General features: G+C 41.5%; 1 protein-coding gene across 10 annotated transcripts in view; it reads left to right on the top strand.

The window, feature by feature from the left end:
- The window catches only part of FOXP1 (forkhead box P1), a 616998-nt gene that overhangs the window by 530268 nt on the left and 70381 nt on the right, over nt 1-16349 (top strand). For all 10 annotated transcript variants that reach the window (XM_043443253.1, XM_043443252.1, XM_043443246.1 and 7 more), the window contains one exon: nt 3900-4104. In XM_043443253.1, coding sequence (XP_043299188.1) covers nt 3900-4104 — 205 coding nt within the window. The remainder of the gene's footprint in view (nt 1-3899; nt 4105-16349) is intronic.

Below are 16349 nucleotides of genomic sequence, written 5' to 3'. Positions count from 1 at the left end.
TTCTGCCTCGCTCATCTTTTCCTACTGCTCCTATACTATTAAGTGGGCTCACTAAGGTTCATTGTTATAGTCCATCAGTTAAGCTGTCCAAAAGAGGGCAATTGGGCAGTGACAAGACAAGCTCACATGTAATGTGAAAGAAATGAATGTGGTGATGCATGAAGTGTAATCTCTGCAGTAACATATCAGAGACACCGGTAGGTAATTCACTAGTCATGGCATTGATTGATATGCTTAGCAGTCGGCTCTAACGCTTTAGCCCCCGCAACATTAAGAAGATGCATATTTATAGTCTAAGGGGGTGTCTTTGTGTGTGCCCAAAATGCATAAACGCAAATATAAACATTTCTCCTAGTGAAGTGAACCACCCGTGTCATAGCCATCTCTCTTGGAATCAAAAGGCTGGTTTTGTGTCCCCTAACCCCTTGCCCAAAGTGGCTGGAGAATTCAGTCATTTTGGACTACAACATTGTTTGTTTGTTTGTTTGTTTGTTTTTTATCAGAGAGATGATAACTTAAAACTGATGTCATTATGAGGTTTAAATCAACTTTCTGCTTCCTTGAACATGGTCACCTGGGTATAGAGGTACAAGGACAAAAAAAGGTTGATCAACTCTGTTTGTCTTAGAGCCAGTGATACCTGGGATTGTAAAATTGAGTTCCGTGAATGGTAATCTGTCAACTGTCCCCACAGCATACATTTTTTAAACCTGTGTCTGCATTTTCTTTTATAATGAAGGGGCCAGTTGTCCTGGAAAAAGACATGTAGGCAGGCACAGGGTTTATGTGTTAAAAATGCTGGTAATGCTCACTTCAGAATGTAATCACCATGATTCTTTTACATCCCTGCACGGTCTTGGCTAAGTTGCCTTAAATGTGCATGTAAATATCACAGTATTGGAAGAGACAGAGAGTAATATTTTGAAGACTTTTTTTCCCCTGGAGGTTTTAGGTTATGAAACAGAAGGACCTTTCTTTTTGTAAAATGTTTTTAGGGCTGTTGGACAGCCTTCTCCCTGTTTTATATTATTAGCATGTCTGTTTTTCCCCTGATGGCTTTAGTCATATCATCTTCCTAGCACCTGTAATTCCATAAAGAAATATACTTTTAATATCATTCTGACTTTTAAATTTTTTAAAATATAAACTACAGTTGGAAGAAAATTGCGTGTCTGCCGATGTACCTGTTAATGGGTTTGTTTAACTTGGGACTGTTATTCCTATCTACCATTTTGGAAGAAATGCACGCTTTCTGGACATCTGGTGTCCCTTTAGTCTGATGAGTGACTAGCTTACCTTTTATCTGTCTTAATTCTATTGTGAGATCTCGGTTGTCAAATAACAGCATCCTTTGGTAGATACTGTTCACTGAAGTAACAGTTTAACATCACTAACAAGGTGTAACATTGATGGAAGAGACCGATTTGACTGCCTTTCTGAGAGTCTGATGCGAATGTTCTTCACCGTAATTATCACATTGAAATTTGACCCAGAAGGATACCTCGTTGTCAGTCAGTGAGTTACTATTTTATTTACCGTTTCTCCCTGTGGACGAAGAAACTGATTTGCTAGCCCATTGGACTAGAAGGAGAGGAGAGAAACATTAATGTGCATTGTGGGCCTAACAAGTGTAACAGGGCATTTCTCTTTGTCTTTGTTTGCTGGATAAACAGCTTACTTTTGAAACAGCTTCCGAGTGCTGCTTCTATCAGAGGGAAAGTGTCAACACAGTGGTTAGAAACCCACCTCCCATGCACCTTGACCCAGAAATCAATCAGTTGGAGTTGAAACTAGGCGGCTTGTTCTTTTTGTGTGTACCGACTCCCCAGAAAGTAAAACTGGGTGTTGACTTGTGTGGCTTTACATCAGTGTGCCGTCATCCACAGACAACCCTATTCACTATTGTTTCCACTGAATAAACAGCGATCCGAGGGTCAGCCATCTTCCAGGTAACTGCTGGTATGCAGACATCAGTGGCGGCCTGTTAGCTACCAGCCCGCCCTGCACATCACCTCACTAGGTGTTGGAAAAAAACAGCCGAGATGCAGCAGAACTGGACACAGGATTGTGTGGTGACCTTTCCCTTTGTTTAATTTGCCTCCGAGGTTTAATTTCAGGGGACAAGTAATAATTGAATATGCCTAATAACTAAATGCTCATTTGGGACAAAATCCATCAAAATATAATTGGCATTTGATTTTTATGAAGGAAGAAGAAAACTGACTTGGCTGTCGAGGACGCATTCGAAGAATATCTGACCACTTAATGTATCATTTGAGGCCTCTTTTATAATATATATTAATTGCAAAGACTCAAGCGTTTGAACATTTTCTTGGAGAACCGTTAGGAGAGACCAACTGTTTTTGTTAACGCTCCTCTCAGAAAGGCGGGGAAGGTTATTGGTCTGCTGTGCAATAATTTACTCCTCTTTGATATGCAAACGATCCACGGTGAATATAAAAAAATCCTATCAGACTCATTTCACAGTTCTTAACCACTCGGATTCTCTGGAGTCCATCGCCTCATTAGACCAGTGCTCTCCAATGCTAGCATAATTAAAATCTTTAACAGTTTAGCAAAGTAAAGATGTTTGGCTGATCACGTTGAGATGATTATCTATCCATTGTATTCTAAATGACAAAAATAAATTAAATTTAGACCTTGGCATTTTTTATTATGTGTTTCAAATGAATATAATGCACACAGCCTTCTTTTTAAATTCAGTACCTTAGGTTTGGTCAGAAACATGCCTATTCCAGTTCCTACTATACAGTCAGAAAATGGCAGGCTTCCTAGGAGAGCTCGGTTCCAGTTCATGGAAACAATGAACTGAGATCCAGACGTCCAGTTCTAATGCGGCATTGCCTCGTGATGTCAGGGCTTTGTGATTTCTTCCAAGTTGTCCTCCTAGGTGGTTGTTGTCAGCTGCCATTCAGAATATGTTTCTTCTGTGCGTGCATGCACTAGAATATGCCTTGAGGTCAGATTTGGAAATCCTGGGCTGTAGAGGCATGCCGCCAGAATAAAGGCTTTGTACCCACAATAGTGAGATTGACATACTGATTGAATCTCTTCTTGGGAGGAAAAAAACAAGGTGACACTTATTGCCCAAGACTCATGTCCATTCTGACCCCCTTAAAGAGCAAGACCACTTTACTGCTCCAAGTTTCTTTCACGTTTTCATTTCATTCTGCAGTGGTTCATTAGCATGGATCTAAGAAATGACAGTAATAATAGTGTTACTTGTATAAAAAGTTATACAGTTTTTCAGTAGACACATCCATCAATTAAGCATGTGGTACAAGAAACCAAAATTAATGAGGAAGATAGGTGTGTTAATGAAATAATCATAGTATAATCAATTTGACTGTTAAAAGTTGAAAAGCATTTCAGGAAGACGATATGAATTCATAATTTATGTCTAAAAGTGATTAATAAAAACTATATTTAATAACAAAGCTATTTGTCATCATTTAAGACTTAAGCACAAAAATTACTCATTTTGTGGTTCATGTTGTCATAATAGTATAGTTGAACAAATTTATTTTGAGCCCTTCTTTGTGTTTAAAAATACAGTAACATCTATCTACATTTTTTTTTTACCCCAGCGGTCTAGAAACAACAGTTTGGATGGAGGCATATACAGTCTTTGCAAAAAATAGCTGTGTTCTGAATCCTTTTCATGGGAGTCTTTTATGTGTGATGAGGGCACTTCAGGTGGAGGACCCATTCCTTCCTACCGTATTTGCCTTAGTTGAGAGGGAAGGGAAAAGAAAACTGCATGCACCAAAAAAACCCCTAACACTAGGCTTTGTTTACTGACTCTTTGATTTAATTACTGTTTGAAGAGGACGGAATTAGCTGTTAATTGATTTAATTATCCAATTTGTTTGTTTCAGGCATGATTCCAACAGAACTGCAGCAGCTCTGGAAAGAAGTGACAAGCGCTCATACGACAGAAGAAGCCACGGGCAACAATCACAGCAGCTTGGATCTGACCACGACGTGTGTCTCTTCCTCTGCACCTTCCAAGACCTCCTTAATAATGAACCCACATGCCTCTACCAATGGACAGCTGTCAGTCCACACTCCCAAAAGGGAAAGGTAGGAACGCAACTCTGAGATGTGTCCGAAGCTGGCTGTGAGGCGGAGGGGTGGGTGGCCTCTCCTCGCCGTATCTATCTTGGTGATCCCTAATTGGATCCATGTGACTGGAGTGTGCGTATAATTACTTAAGAATGTATTCAATATGGTGTGGGTGTGAAGCATCTAATTATTGTCACCTTTTCAACGTGGAATTAGCACTTACATAGATGGAACCTGGGCTTAGGAACCCAGGCAGTCTTGCGATCTCTCTTTTGGATGAGTTGGGCTTCCAGGCCTCCTCTTTCTGCCAAGTGTCCACTGCATGCAAGTCGATTTCCTTGTCTTTACGTGCTTTCTAAGGAAATAGCAGTGTCTACTGTAGGCTGTGTTGAATTTCAGTTTGAGAAAAGGTAAAACGTACACTCCTCTGCAGTTCCCTCCCTGAAGACAGGGAGCCCATCTGTTTCACCGTTGTGTCCCCAAAGTGTTTGGGTTTGTTTTTTTTTTTTAAATAGACTGTCAGTGAAGGTTTGCAGGATGGACTGATGGAAGGGGTCCACGTGTATGCACACACAGACATACGGAGCCTCTTTATCCTGATCATGGTCTGTATTCTAGCATTGACTCAATTTCTGTATTCCTCTTTGGAAGTTAACACTTTATATTTTTAAATTGCCCTGAGCTTCACTTGGATGTTAGTTGAAGCTGAGGTATTTTGAGAAATCCAAAATACATCATGTGAACAGACAGTGCTAAAAAGGAAGCTGTGAATCCATATTATTATACCTTAGCACCCAGAAACATTAATACTACTATTCAGTCCTTTTTCAAAGTAGAACATATATATATAAAACTTTTTTTTTGGTGTATTTTTAACCTGTTTCCTATGTAGCTCGTATGCAGAGTGTCCACGCACAGACGAAAAGAAAACCTAAAAGTCGTAGGTGATAGCAAATGTCATTTCCATTCAGGAAAACCAAAATTTTTTTTTTTTATAAAGGGACCAAGTGAAAGATTTTTTAATTGTGTTCTTCACTTAAGCAAGTACACACATATATATATGTGGTATATTTCTATACCAGCAGTACTTGATCCATTTAGAGCTTAGTAATCACAGAAAATAGTACCTAAATATTTGTGCATGTGTTGGTGTGTGTGTATCATGTTCAAAACCAAACACCATGAGAGGTTTCTGGAGATGAGATTATATATGTTTTAGCCAAAGCTTGCAACTGTCCTTCTGACATCACTTTGGAGTTTCTGTGGCAGACACAGCAGAACTAAAAGATGCTTTTATCCTACTGGTTTAGAGGAGCTTGAAAAATAGAATGGTTGACAGTAAAAATTAGTTTGGAGACATTGGACCAAATGTGACTTCTTTTGTTTCCAGTGAGGATAGGTTTGTATGTCTGGAGACCAGTCTTAGCTCTTGCTGTATAAGGTCTTAGAATGCCTTTGTAATTAAAAAAAAAAAACAAAAAAACCCTAGACCTTCGATAGCTTTTAAAGAAAAGGTTCTAGGTTGTCGTCCTTTGCTCAGCTTGCTTTTGGCGTCCTGAGGTTGATGCCGTCCATTTACAGCAAAGGAATTGAATTACATCTTTATCCATAGGTAGTGAAGGGGGCCATACAGTGAAAAATGCCAACTGATGCACTTAAAGTATTTATTGTAATCTCGTCGGCCATTGTGGAGCCTGCACAGATTTCCTGTGACACAGAAATTTCTCCCTGTTTAGATGCACTGTGCTCAGTTTCATTCTAAAAGGTTATATATCTGGAGTCAGGTAGTAGATTACCAAGGAGGCAAATAGGAGAAGAATAGCCCTTTTCATGTCTTAAGGTGCATTTGAAAGTAAATGGATCTCAGAGACAGTCTAATGCCAGGAGAATAAGTTTGTTGGATTTCTCGTTTTGTGGTCCTTATGTGTCTGCACAAAAGTTGGGCTTAATCTTCATTATACTACCTGCCAGCATTAGAATAAGGATCAGGAAAGAATTCAGATTTCACTGAGCATTAATCTGGATGTAGAAACAGGCTGACTTCTCCAACTGTACATGCAAAGAAGAAGCAACTATGAAACTACATGCTACTACTTAATCTCTGGGACCTCTGAGTTTATATTATGTGGTAGGTTCCTAGACATGGCTGGACTGAATCAAATTCTAATCACATTTTAACTGAACGTGACAAATAAGAGAGATGAGCAGAGCACCTTAGGTTAAAGATAAGTCAAAAAGTTACAAACTTACAGAATTGATCATTAAAAATTGAATTATTAGTTAGCTTTGTATATAGGGACTTAATAATGAATATTTTATGGTCTTACCATCTGATGGTTTACTTTAAAATCCCATGGGGGATATTGCTATTTAAATAGTGGGAAATGATTTTTTTTTTAAAGTTATCCCTCTCACAATTCGTTCTCCCTTACACAATGAGTTGTCATTTGTCTCAGGAGTCCCTTTGAGAAGTTCCATCCCTTTCTCACCAGGAGCATTTGTGAAATGTATCTCGTTTGAAGCTCTCCCTTGGTTTCTACGTAATATTCCCCACCCCCAGTGCTGCTCCTGGAGCTGTATCTTGGGGTACCGGCTTTAAGAATTCTTTCCGAAAGGAGCTGGGAGTACTCCGTGTGACAATTCATAGGGCCCGAGGTAGCATTGTGAGAGTTGCGGTTTGCTTTTCAAAGTCGGATTTCCATGCTTGTGGAAGGCTCCTCCCCCCGCCGCCTGCCCCCGTGCATCCTTTGGGCTCCCGTGAGCAGCCACTGCTGCAGCAGCTCTGGGGTTTGGTGAGCTGCAATCTGTTAAGGAGATAAATAATGTGCTTGGCACGACACTCCTACTCTCCTCTTTAATTTGTCTTACACAAGGAAAATTATAATTAAATCATTCAGGGTAAACCCTTGAGTGTAGAGAAGGGAAGAAAAAACACACACACACACACACTTTGGTAAAGATTGCCAGTGGAAACCCACTTCCCTGTTGTGCGGGGTAGAGACATGTATCAATATTCAGCATCATTAGGGGAGGAGCAGCCCATGTGATTTGTGAGGCGGATGCCAGCGCTCAAATCAAGGCTTGTTAAGATCCTGTCCCTGTGCGATCGCGGACCTTCCGCATCATTAGAATTCAGCACAGGCGCTGCACTCCGTGCTTTGATTTTCTTCCGAGAATTCAATAATGTTTATTGTGCTGATTATATACATATATATATAAATTCATTGGTGCAGTCGACATACCTCTGTTGTCAGGCCCAGGAGAAGTGTGGTGGGGAGGAAGTTCCGGCAGGAGCTCAAGAGCCGCAGATCAAGGCAGGCACATCCATGTCTCTCCCTGTCATTTCATTCCGCAGGACCAGGGCGTCCTGACTTCTTTGGTAAATAGACAAAACTTCCACCTGGGATACCTGTAGACACAAAGATATTATCTTGTTTTTCTCAACTGTCTTGACAATCTCGCTTTAAGAAATTTCAAGTTTTGGTGTGGGTAAACAAAATCAACGCCATGCAAATGAAACATTTATTAAAATGCTAAATTTAGTAAAGCCCTTTGAGCTTCTTGGATCAAAGCAGCTATGTAAATACAAATAGCAATTACTACTTAAGTAATTGCATGAATTAAAATTCTAAATATCACATTATATTATGATGCACTAGGGAAGGGGAAGGAAACTCACATTTAATCTTTTTTGTCCCTGTGTCAAGCAACTGGCTAAACTCTTGCCTTTGGAGTGATGTCTCGTTTTAGCCACGTGACCACTGGGAAGCAGCAGGGTTTGTTATACCCATTTTCCAGATGAGGAAGTTGATTCATTAAGATTAAATAAGTGACCTAGGGTCATAGAACTGGCTCTAGGGTCATAGAACTGGTTCGTGTCATAGTTGAGAATGCAAATTCAAGACTGTCTTTTAGTTTATAAAACAGGACTTAAGAGATTCCATTCAGCACAGAACTGCATACTTAATTATGATCAATTAAAGTCAGTGCTCCTAAAAGAAATTTTAAGTTGGATTTAAATTCACTTCAACAGTGTATTGGCTTACCTACTGTGTGCACATCAGTATATTTAAAGGGAAATCCCAGAGTTCCCTATGTAAGGTAGACAAGTAGTCCCTCGGCTCCTCTTAAAGGGAGGGTGGGTGGGGAGGGCTTGCAAAATATAAATCACTAACCGTCTGAAACAGCACGTAGAGAACAAAAACGGACCCCGTGCAGGATTTGCACACAGGCAAATGTAAAACAAGGCATACTCTTCTTTAACTGTATCCTGGCTTTCCTTCCTGCCTTATAAATCTTGGGTTTCCTCGTTGAACACATCATCTGGTCTCTATTCTGCTTCAGCTGTCCTTCTGTAGTCCGTATCAGAGATAGTCCTTCTCTCTGATCCTTCCCAGCTTTTTGCTTTTAGTTCAACCACCATTAGTAGATGTTTTATAACTTGAATATGTCTCAGATGCATAGCTCTTCTAAATATTTGTTCCAGGGTTTCCTTAAGCATTTGGTGAAAGGTTTCTTTAAACTCCTGAGAGATCCTGGGTTGTGCAGCCTCTTTTATTGAAGCTGCTATCACAGCCACAGGTGACCCAGGTCGAGTAACCTCTCTCTCTCTGAGGCCTAACCTGCCTTCTGTCCTCAGGAGATACCTTCCTTTTCCTCCTCATTCATTGACACAGCCCCGCGTATTTCAGTTGCTTGCAGTTTCCACACTTCTCAGCTGGCAGCCACCTTCAAATAGCCCCTGAAGGTTTTTGCTGGGCTCATGGACTTCCAGACACTTTCGCTTGATACAAAGTCTCTGTTTTCGATTTGTGGCCTTTTGACGTATTGCTGTGGATCTGACTTTATAACAATAACATTTATGTTGACTGGCCCCTCTGTTTTCAAAAGGCAAGGAACTCTGAATTGTGGACATGCCTGGTGTTTTGTTTCTCCTTTTTTCTTTCTTAACTAACTTCTCTGATGATGAATAAATAGTTGTGCTCTTGCTTTCCTTGCTAACATTCTAGAAGCTTGCTTTCAGAACTCTTCCGGTTACACAAGCGTTTAACTTTTTGCATATTTTCATATTCATATTTAAGGCCTCTGGAGCCAGACATTTAAACAGTAAGCTCTAGCTCCCATGACTCTGAATAGCTCTTCCTCATGTCAACTTTTTTTTTTTTTGTACTTTGAAAATCAAGTAATTTCTTTCATATTTCTTTTGATTTGAAGCACTTGAACAAACTAGTGGCTCTAAATCTTCCCTCATCATTAGATTGTCTTGGCGAATCTGCAGTCAAATTGTCCCAAATTGTCTTCAGAAGTGTCAGATTACTTTTTTCCCATGTGTGTTGAGGCATCTGATGTTACATAGGTCAGCGATTTATGACCTACCAGCCAAATCTGGCCAGCTTCTTATTTTGTAAATAAAGTTTTATTGGAACACAGTGAGGCTTGTTCATTGATATGTAGTGTGTGGCTGTTTTCACACACTACAGTGGCTGGCTTGAGTAGTCACAGCAAAAAGCATATGGCCCACCAAGAGTGAAATATTTACCATCTGGCCATTTACAGAAAAAGCTGGCCAACTCCAGCATTACCCATTGGACCAGGGTTTCTCAGTTTTCCTGATGATAACGTCACAGGTATTTCTTAAAGCATACATCTTCCTAGGCCTGAAGATTTGGATTCCACTGGTGTGGGATGGGGTACGGGAGTCTCTTTGTCATACGTACCCTAAATTCTTAGGCTTCCCTGGTGGTTCTGTAGTAAAGAATCACTTGCCAGTGTAGGAGATGCAGGGATCGATCCCTGGGTCGGGAAGATCCCCTAGGGAGGGAATGGCAGTGCACTCTGGTATTCTTGCCTGGAGAATCCCACGGCCAGAGGAGCCTGGTGGGCTACAGCCCATGGGTCACAAAAGAGTCAGACACAAGTAAGCGACTAAACAACAGCAAACAGCAACAAAAGTCCTACTTACGAAAGTCCTGTTCTTACTACTCAGAGGCTGTAGACCTGCAACTTTGGTATCACGTGGGCGCTCACTAGAAATGCAGGGTCTCGGGCCCTATCCCGGCCCTGCTGAGTCAGGGTCTGCATTTTCACCCAGTCCCAGGGTTAAAATGCAGTCCTTGGCATGCCCATTCCGGTTTGAGAAACAGCGCAGGTAGCATGCCCAGTTGACCTAGGTTTTGACACTGCTGGAAAGGACAGTTTTTCATCCAGATTTTGATGACTCTCCCAGACATCTTCAGTCCACAGAACGAGTGGTTTGCCATTCTTGTATGAGCCAAGAGAGGACAGATACTGCTAGTGCTAGAAAGAACCAGAAACTAGCATATGATGGTGATGCTCAGGCAGCTATCATTTATTGAGCTAGGACTTGATAAAGGCCTTGATCTTGATTTTTCCCATTTTATCCTCACAATAGCCCTATGGGTTACTGTCCTCTTTGTACAGATGATGTTGTTGGGCAATGTATAACTTGCATGAGTCACACAGCTCGTTAGGGACCAGGTAGGAACTGGAACTAGGGTGTCACCAAGTCTCAGGTCCTTGCAGCGGCTACCCCATTCTGGTGGTTCCCAGGTGGGCTGCTCCTCAGGACCACCTGAACTGTACCCCAGACTCTGGGTTACAGCCTCCGGGGGATACAGCCTGGGGATCAGGGTCAGGCCTGATCCAAGCCTGATCAGGGTCAGGCCTTCCAAGATGGTAGCCTGGGGCCAGCCTGTCTGTTGGGCAGTAATTAGGGAGAAGTCCGCCATCTTTCTCTACAGCCCATTCTTCTCCCCTGCTAAATCTTTTTGCACAGACGGAAGGCACAAGGACACAGGTGACAAGCAGTGGAGACTATAGAAAGCAGGCTGAGCATGTCCTGTCAGGTGTGGGAAGGGACGAGAAAGAGACAAGGGCGCAGCTGGCTGCTGAGGCCTAAATTACAGGCACTGCCTTCTGCTCCAGAGCCAGCTCTTGGCAGCGTCAGCTGGCCCATGTCTGTCTGCCTGTTTAAGGCAAAACTGGCCCTGCTTATGTCCAAAAGAAGCTCCTGGGGACTTACTAACTTCTTGTGCACCAAAGCACTGCTGGGTGTTTGGCGACCGTCACATTTAGAAGAACTGCGATCATTTTGTCTCTCTGCTTGAAACCAGTTGTTCCTGGCTTTTAGAAATAGAAGGAAAACTTTTCTTAGGGTGGTATAGCCTGATGCTGTGTCATCTCCTGTCATTCCACACATTCAGGAAGGGCAAGGAGAGAAAACCTTTAACACTGTGGCACATCCTGGGAGACTGGTTTATGGATTTTCTTAACTGTTCACTTTGTGGGATGATGAAAAGAAAAACACTCAGCCATTATTTTCAAATGGCTGTTATGTCTTATCTCAATAAAATACCTTTTGCCATAACACACCATCATTAGAACCTATAAATCTTTTTTCTATTTACTGTGTTTAAATGATACATACTTTCCCATAAAATGACATCATGGGTCTGGAGAGTCAGGTTTGTTTTATAAGTTTCTCTGCGATTCAGTTGATTTTTAATTTTTTTCCCTTGGGCTGTGGCATACTATGAATCTCAGCCATGGGCAGTTTCTGTCCAGCATGGCAGGTTTCTCACACAAAATCAACTTTGAACCCCTGTTTTCTCTCACTATGGAAGTTAGTCATTGTTTTCTGATGAGCTGCTCTTGCTGATAAGAGGTTTTTTTTTCACCCAATGCCTTGGTTGGCACTCAGCTATTTCATAGTTACTTGCACTTGTGTGGAAACACCTAACGTACATTAGCTTTCTTAAGATTCGTTCCATACCAGGGGTGTAAAGGGAAGCATATAGCAGAAAAGTGGTGAGGACTCGTCTTTGAGTGCCTCTGATGCATGGCCTGTTGTGTTCGGTTTTGCCTTTTTACCTGTAAAAACATCTGGTTGAAATGTACACTTTACCACTTGGATTGAATGAATAGACAATTTTCTTTGGAGAATATGGATCCTTCCGCAAGTAGAAAAGGGAGCCCAAGGGTCGACAGAAGGCCATGCGGCTTGGAAAACTCCTAGTGGGGGTTCTTGCTTAAATGACGACCAAGTCCAGTGTTGTTGTTGTTTTTTTCCTGTTTGGTTTGGTTTGCATTTTTTAACTTAAAGATTTTGTTTGTGTGTGTGATGTGGACCATTTTTAAAGTCTGTATTGAATTTGTTACAATATTGCTTCTGTTTTACCTTTTGATTTTTTGGCTGCAAGGCATGTGGGACCTGAGCTTCCCAACCAGGCATAGAATCTGCACCCTCTGCCTTGGAAGATGAAGTCCTAACCCCTGGACCACCAGGGGGGTTTCTAAGCCAGCCGGTGTTGGGGCCCAGTGAGCAGGAATCTAGGAGGGAGACTTAAAAGCAAGGCATGCCCTTTTTCAAGGTTTACCAAGATGCTGTTTGCACCAGGGCCACCTGGCAGCCTGGCTCCCAGCTCTTTCCAAGGGAGGCAGTGCTGTGTGGACTGGCTGGCTTGGGTGATGCAAATGAGTAGGTTGGACATGTGGAGCTGTCCTCACTTTCTTTATTCCACCCCCCCACCCCGCTTTGTGATCAGTCAGGGCCTAAGTATATTATAAAGTATATTCTCCTCATTAAAACAATAGTGGAAGCTCACAAAGGGAAACTGTTAATATGTGTTCCAGCTTGTCATTTCTGCCTGTGTGAATAAAGCAGATAACCGTTCCTCTGGGAAACTATTTCGGGAATTGAGCAACAGATACGCTAGCCAGAGAATTCTCCTAACTGTAATTTTCCTTTTTCTGTGTACTCAAAAATAACATCCTGCTGGGCTCCTCTGTGCCTCTGTACAGACGCCGCACAATTGCCACAGCCCAGGTGGTGTAACACGGGACAATCCCCCGGGCACATGTCGCCAAGAGTGGTACGGCTTGTTCAGTGTCTTCGTCCATATGGCGGTGTGTCCCATTCACAGAAAGACGTGGGCTGTGCCTGGTAGGTACCGTGGTCAATGTAGTGTGAAGAGAAGCCCTCAACTCAGAGTGGCCTCTGTGGTACAGTTTGTTTAATGGCAAATCTGTGTTCTCAAGTGCACACCCCATACACACTCACGCTCAGCCAAGAAATTCCAGAACAGCCTTGCCTTGCCAATTACCTCCTCACTTAACCTTCCTCCTTTTATTTTTTAGAAGCAAATGGTTAACCCAGAGGGTATAATTCAGGTGCATGAAACATACCTGTTTTATAAAATGTCGTGTACATACATTCCCTTCTAGGTGGTTATTCGTGGGTGAACTCAATTTGAGGATAGCATGCTTGTCCTAGACTTGGTCTACAATCTCTGCAGCTTTCTTCTTTCTTTTTGCATTTTCATGTGCGAGAACTTACTTTTATTGTGCCGTTTGGGTTGTTGGACTAATGGCTTTGGTTTTTACGGTCTCAAAAAAAAGGAAAGGGAAAAGGAAAAGCTAATCATTATCAGTCTTAGAAATCTGAGAGTAAAACATTCCCCAGAGGTGTCAGAACTGAAAAGGGGGAACCGAGAAAACAGAAATTTCCCAGTGAAGAAGGTGAAAAATAGTCACATTTTAAAAAGCACTTTGGGAAATTTACCCAAAGGCAAAAGCTTCTCCATTTATATACCCAAATTTTGTTCTGCTTTTGTGTAACTATTTGTATTCTTGTTTGGTAAACAAACAGACCTCATAGCAACTGTAGCTGATGATATTTATACTACCTGTAAGACTTCCCTAAACAAATAGACATAGTTTTATGACCTTCAAATTTTATTCCTTTTATAGTCTTCAAGGAAATCAGTCTAAGGGCAAGTTAATATTTCTTTCCTTTCTTTCTTTTCTTTTTTAAAAAGAATATGTTGCTCTCTCTCTTTGAAGGATCTTCTCTGTGTGTGTATTTTACAGCTTGGCTGTGAATGTTGAGTTGAAGGTATATTATGGCAAAAGGAAAGAGAAATCTAAAGTGTTTGTGTAAATGATGTGGTATTTGCTTTCTAGAGGGGCCATTTTAGTCATCTGGTGGAATTTCTGGTTATACATCCAAAAGGCTAAAAAAGTCCACTGCAATGATTACTTATAGATCTTCAGATTGGACAGGCATCTCTAGCTATGTCTCTCCTTTTTATATCTAAAATATTGATGGAAACATTCTGGTATACATGAGCCCCTATATCCAACTTACATTTTTCCATATGAGTCATATTTAAGACAAGAACAAGATGTCTCCGTGTTAAAGATCAGTGTGAGAAATAAATGGCAGTTTACTTTAATTAGAAAAAAAAATTGACACCAAGAGCTGGAATAATCCAGTAGTGTTTGAATAAATTAGAGGAGTGTACAGGGAGAAATAAAAAGAAACTTAACAAGGATAAATGGGGAAGTTTTGTCCAAAGTTCAACCAAAAAAGCGTGCCTTTGCAGGACAGAAGTCACCAGACAGTACTGAGGTGGATCCGTTTATTCTGCAAAACTTCATACAAGCTCTGACCCAAGTGTCCTTGGCTTTGAGAGGTAAAACCCTGACCTTGACAGTCTGACCTCATGGAGCTGACATTGCAGGAGAAGAGAAGTAGAACAGACACATAATCGTGTAATGAAAAGACAGAATTAAGTTCCAGGGGAAAAAACGAAGCCGCAAAGGAGCAAGAGTGGGGCTGAGGTCACTGTTTGTGTACATGGGTCTGGCGAAGCCTCTCTGAGGAAATAACCCTTGAGCAGACAGGGACAAGCCCTCCAGGCAGAGGGCACAGCAAAAGCAAAGTTCCTGAGGCAGCAGCAGAAAGAGAACAAGCTTTGCTGGGTTGTGGCTCTTGCCTCCATCCGTGCGGGGCAGCTTTGCTGTCTAGTGGTTGGGGGTGTGGACTCTGAAACCGGATGGCCTACATTCCTGCTCCCTGTGCTTCATCTCGATGTGCCTCAGTGTGCCCGCTGTGGAATGGGTACACCACCTCACCTTGCCTTGTTGACGAAGTGAGTTTGTGCACATTTTAGTCTCTGGCGCATAGGCAGTCCTCCATGAACATGAAATGTTTTTAATGATTTAATTGATTAAAGACCAATGAATATGGTGGTTTTTTTAAGGCCATTTATTTGTTCAAGCCACCTTTATTGAGCTTTTATTTACTAATTGTAGGTTCTGAAAATTAAGAGAAGACTTGAACATACTTCTTTCCCTTAAGGAGCTCACAGCCTAGAGAGAGAAACACGGAGACAGACACTTGCCAACACAGTATAATAAATGCAGTGATACGAATATAGGCAAAATGAGATAGAGTGTATGGCTAGTTAAATGTGAGCACTAGTGGTGGATCATTGTGGCTGTATTTCCATCCCCCACATTTGCATCAGGTGAACTCTTTGGATGTAGTGAGCTCTGTGACGTTTCCACATCCCTTGCCAGTTGCCACATCCCAACCAACTAGCACAGTCAGGCTGGCACGGAGTCATTGCTGAGCCTGAATGTTTAGAATACAGTGAATTTATGAAACGTTGATCATCAGGAACCCATTAATAGTTGTTGCTACATGTTGGCCATAGATACTATAGGAGTAACTGGTTAGCCTTTGTTGATACTTATGGTGTTCCAGACAAGACAGAAAATTTGGATTTCTGGTCAGAGTGATCCTCAGTCATTAGCTAGCATCAGGGGTGGGGCCTTAGAATTTGCATCTCTGACAAGTTCCTGAGGACCATACTCTGGGAACCACTGCCATAGAACATGCCAACTGCTGTTCTGATGCCATGGCATTCTTGCCTTCTGCGAGTCTTAAGTGACAGAGGAGGGAGCTTGGTAACTATTATTCACTATTTAAGACAGTCTGGGTCCAAGTGCCAAGACTTAACATTTCAAAGAGAAAAAATTCTAAAGACTTTAACCCAATATAAACTATTTTATGGAGCAAATTTATTTTTAAAAATTCTTAATGTTGGTCTTTAAACTGCTTGTAAGTACTCTGGGTTTGTCTTTCTGAACTTTACTTATTTATTTATTCATTTTATGCCCGAAATTGCTTTTTGAGCTTTAGTTTCTCTTACCCTGTTCCTTTTAGCATTGAGCTCCTATTGATACTCTAAGTCCCAGATCAAATATTACAGAATTTTATGTTCCAGTCATCTGTTCAGTTCTCTCTCTTTCTCCTCAGCTGGGGGATTGGGCAGACCTTTTCTAGAGAGATTGAGAGCTTAGTTATAGTCTGCACCAATGAACTCCAAATGTGTTTGACCAATCACCCCGCCAATATTAAAACAAAAGTATGCATTTCTACTAAAGATAAAGTAAAA

This window comes from Cervus canadensis, chromosome 22 (genome assembly GCF_019320065.1).
Source record: "Cervus canadensis isolate Bull #8, Minnesota chromosome 22, ASM1932006v1, whole genome shotgun sequence".
In the NCBI taxonomy this organism is placed as follows: domain Eukaryota; kingdom Metazoa; phylum Chordata; class Mammalia; order Artiodactyla; family Cervidae; genus Cervus; species Cervus canadensis.
Note: the sequence above shows the minus strand (reverse complement) of the source record. Positions and strands in the feature narration are given on the sequence as shown.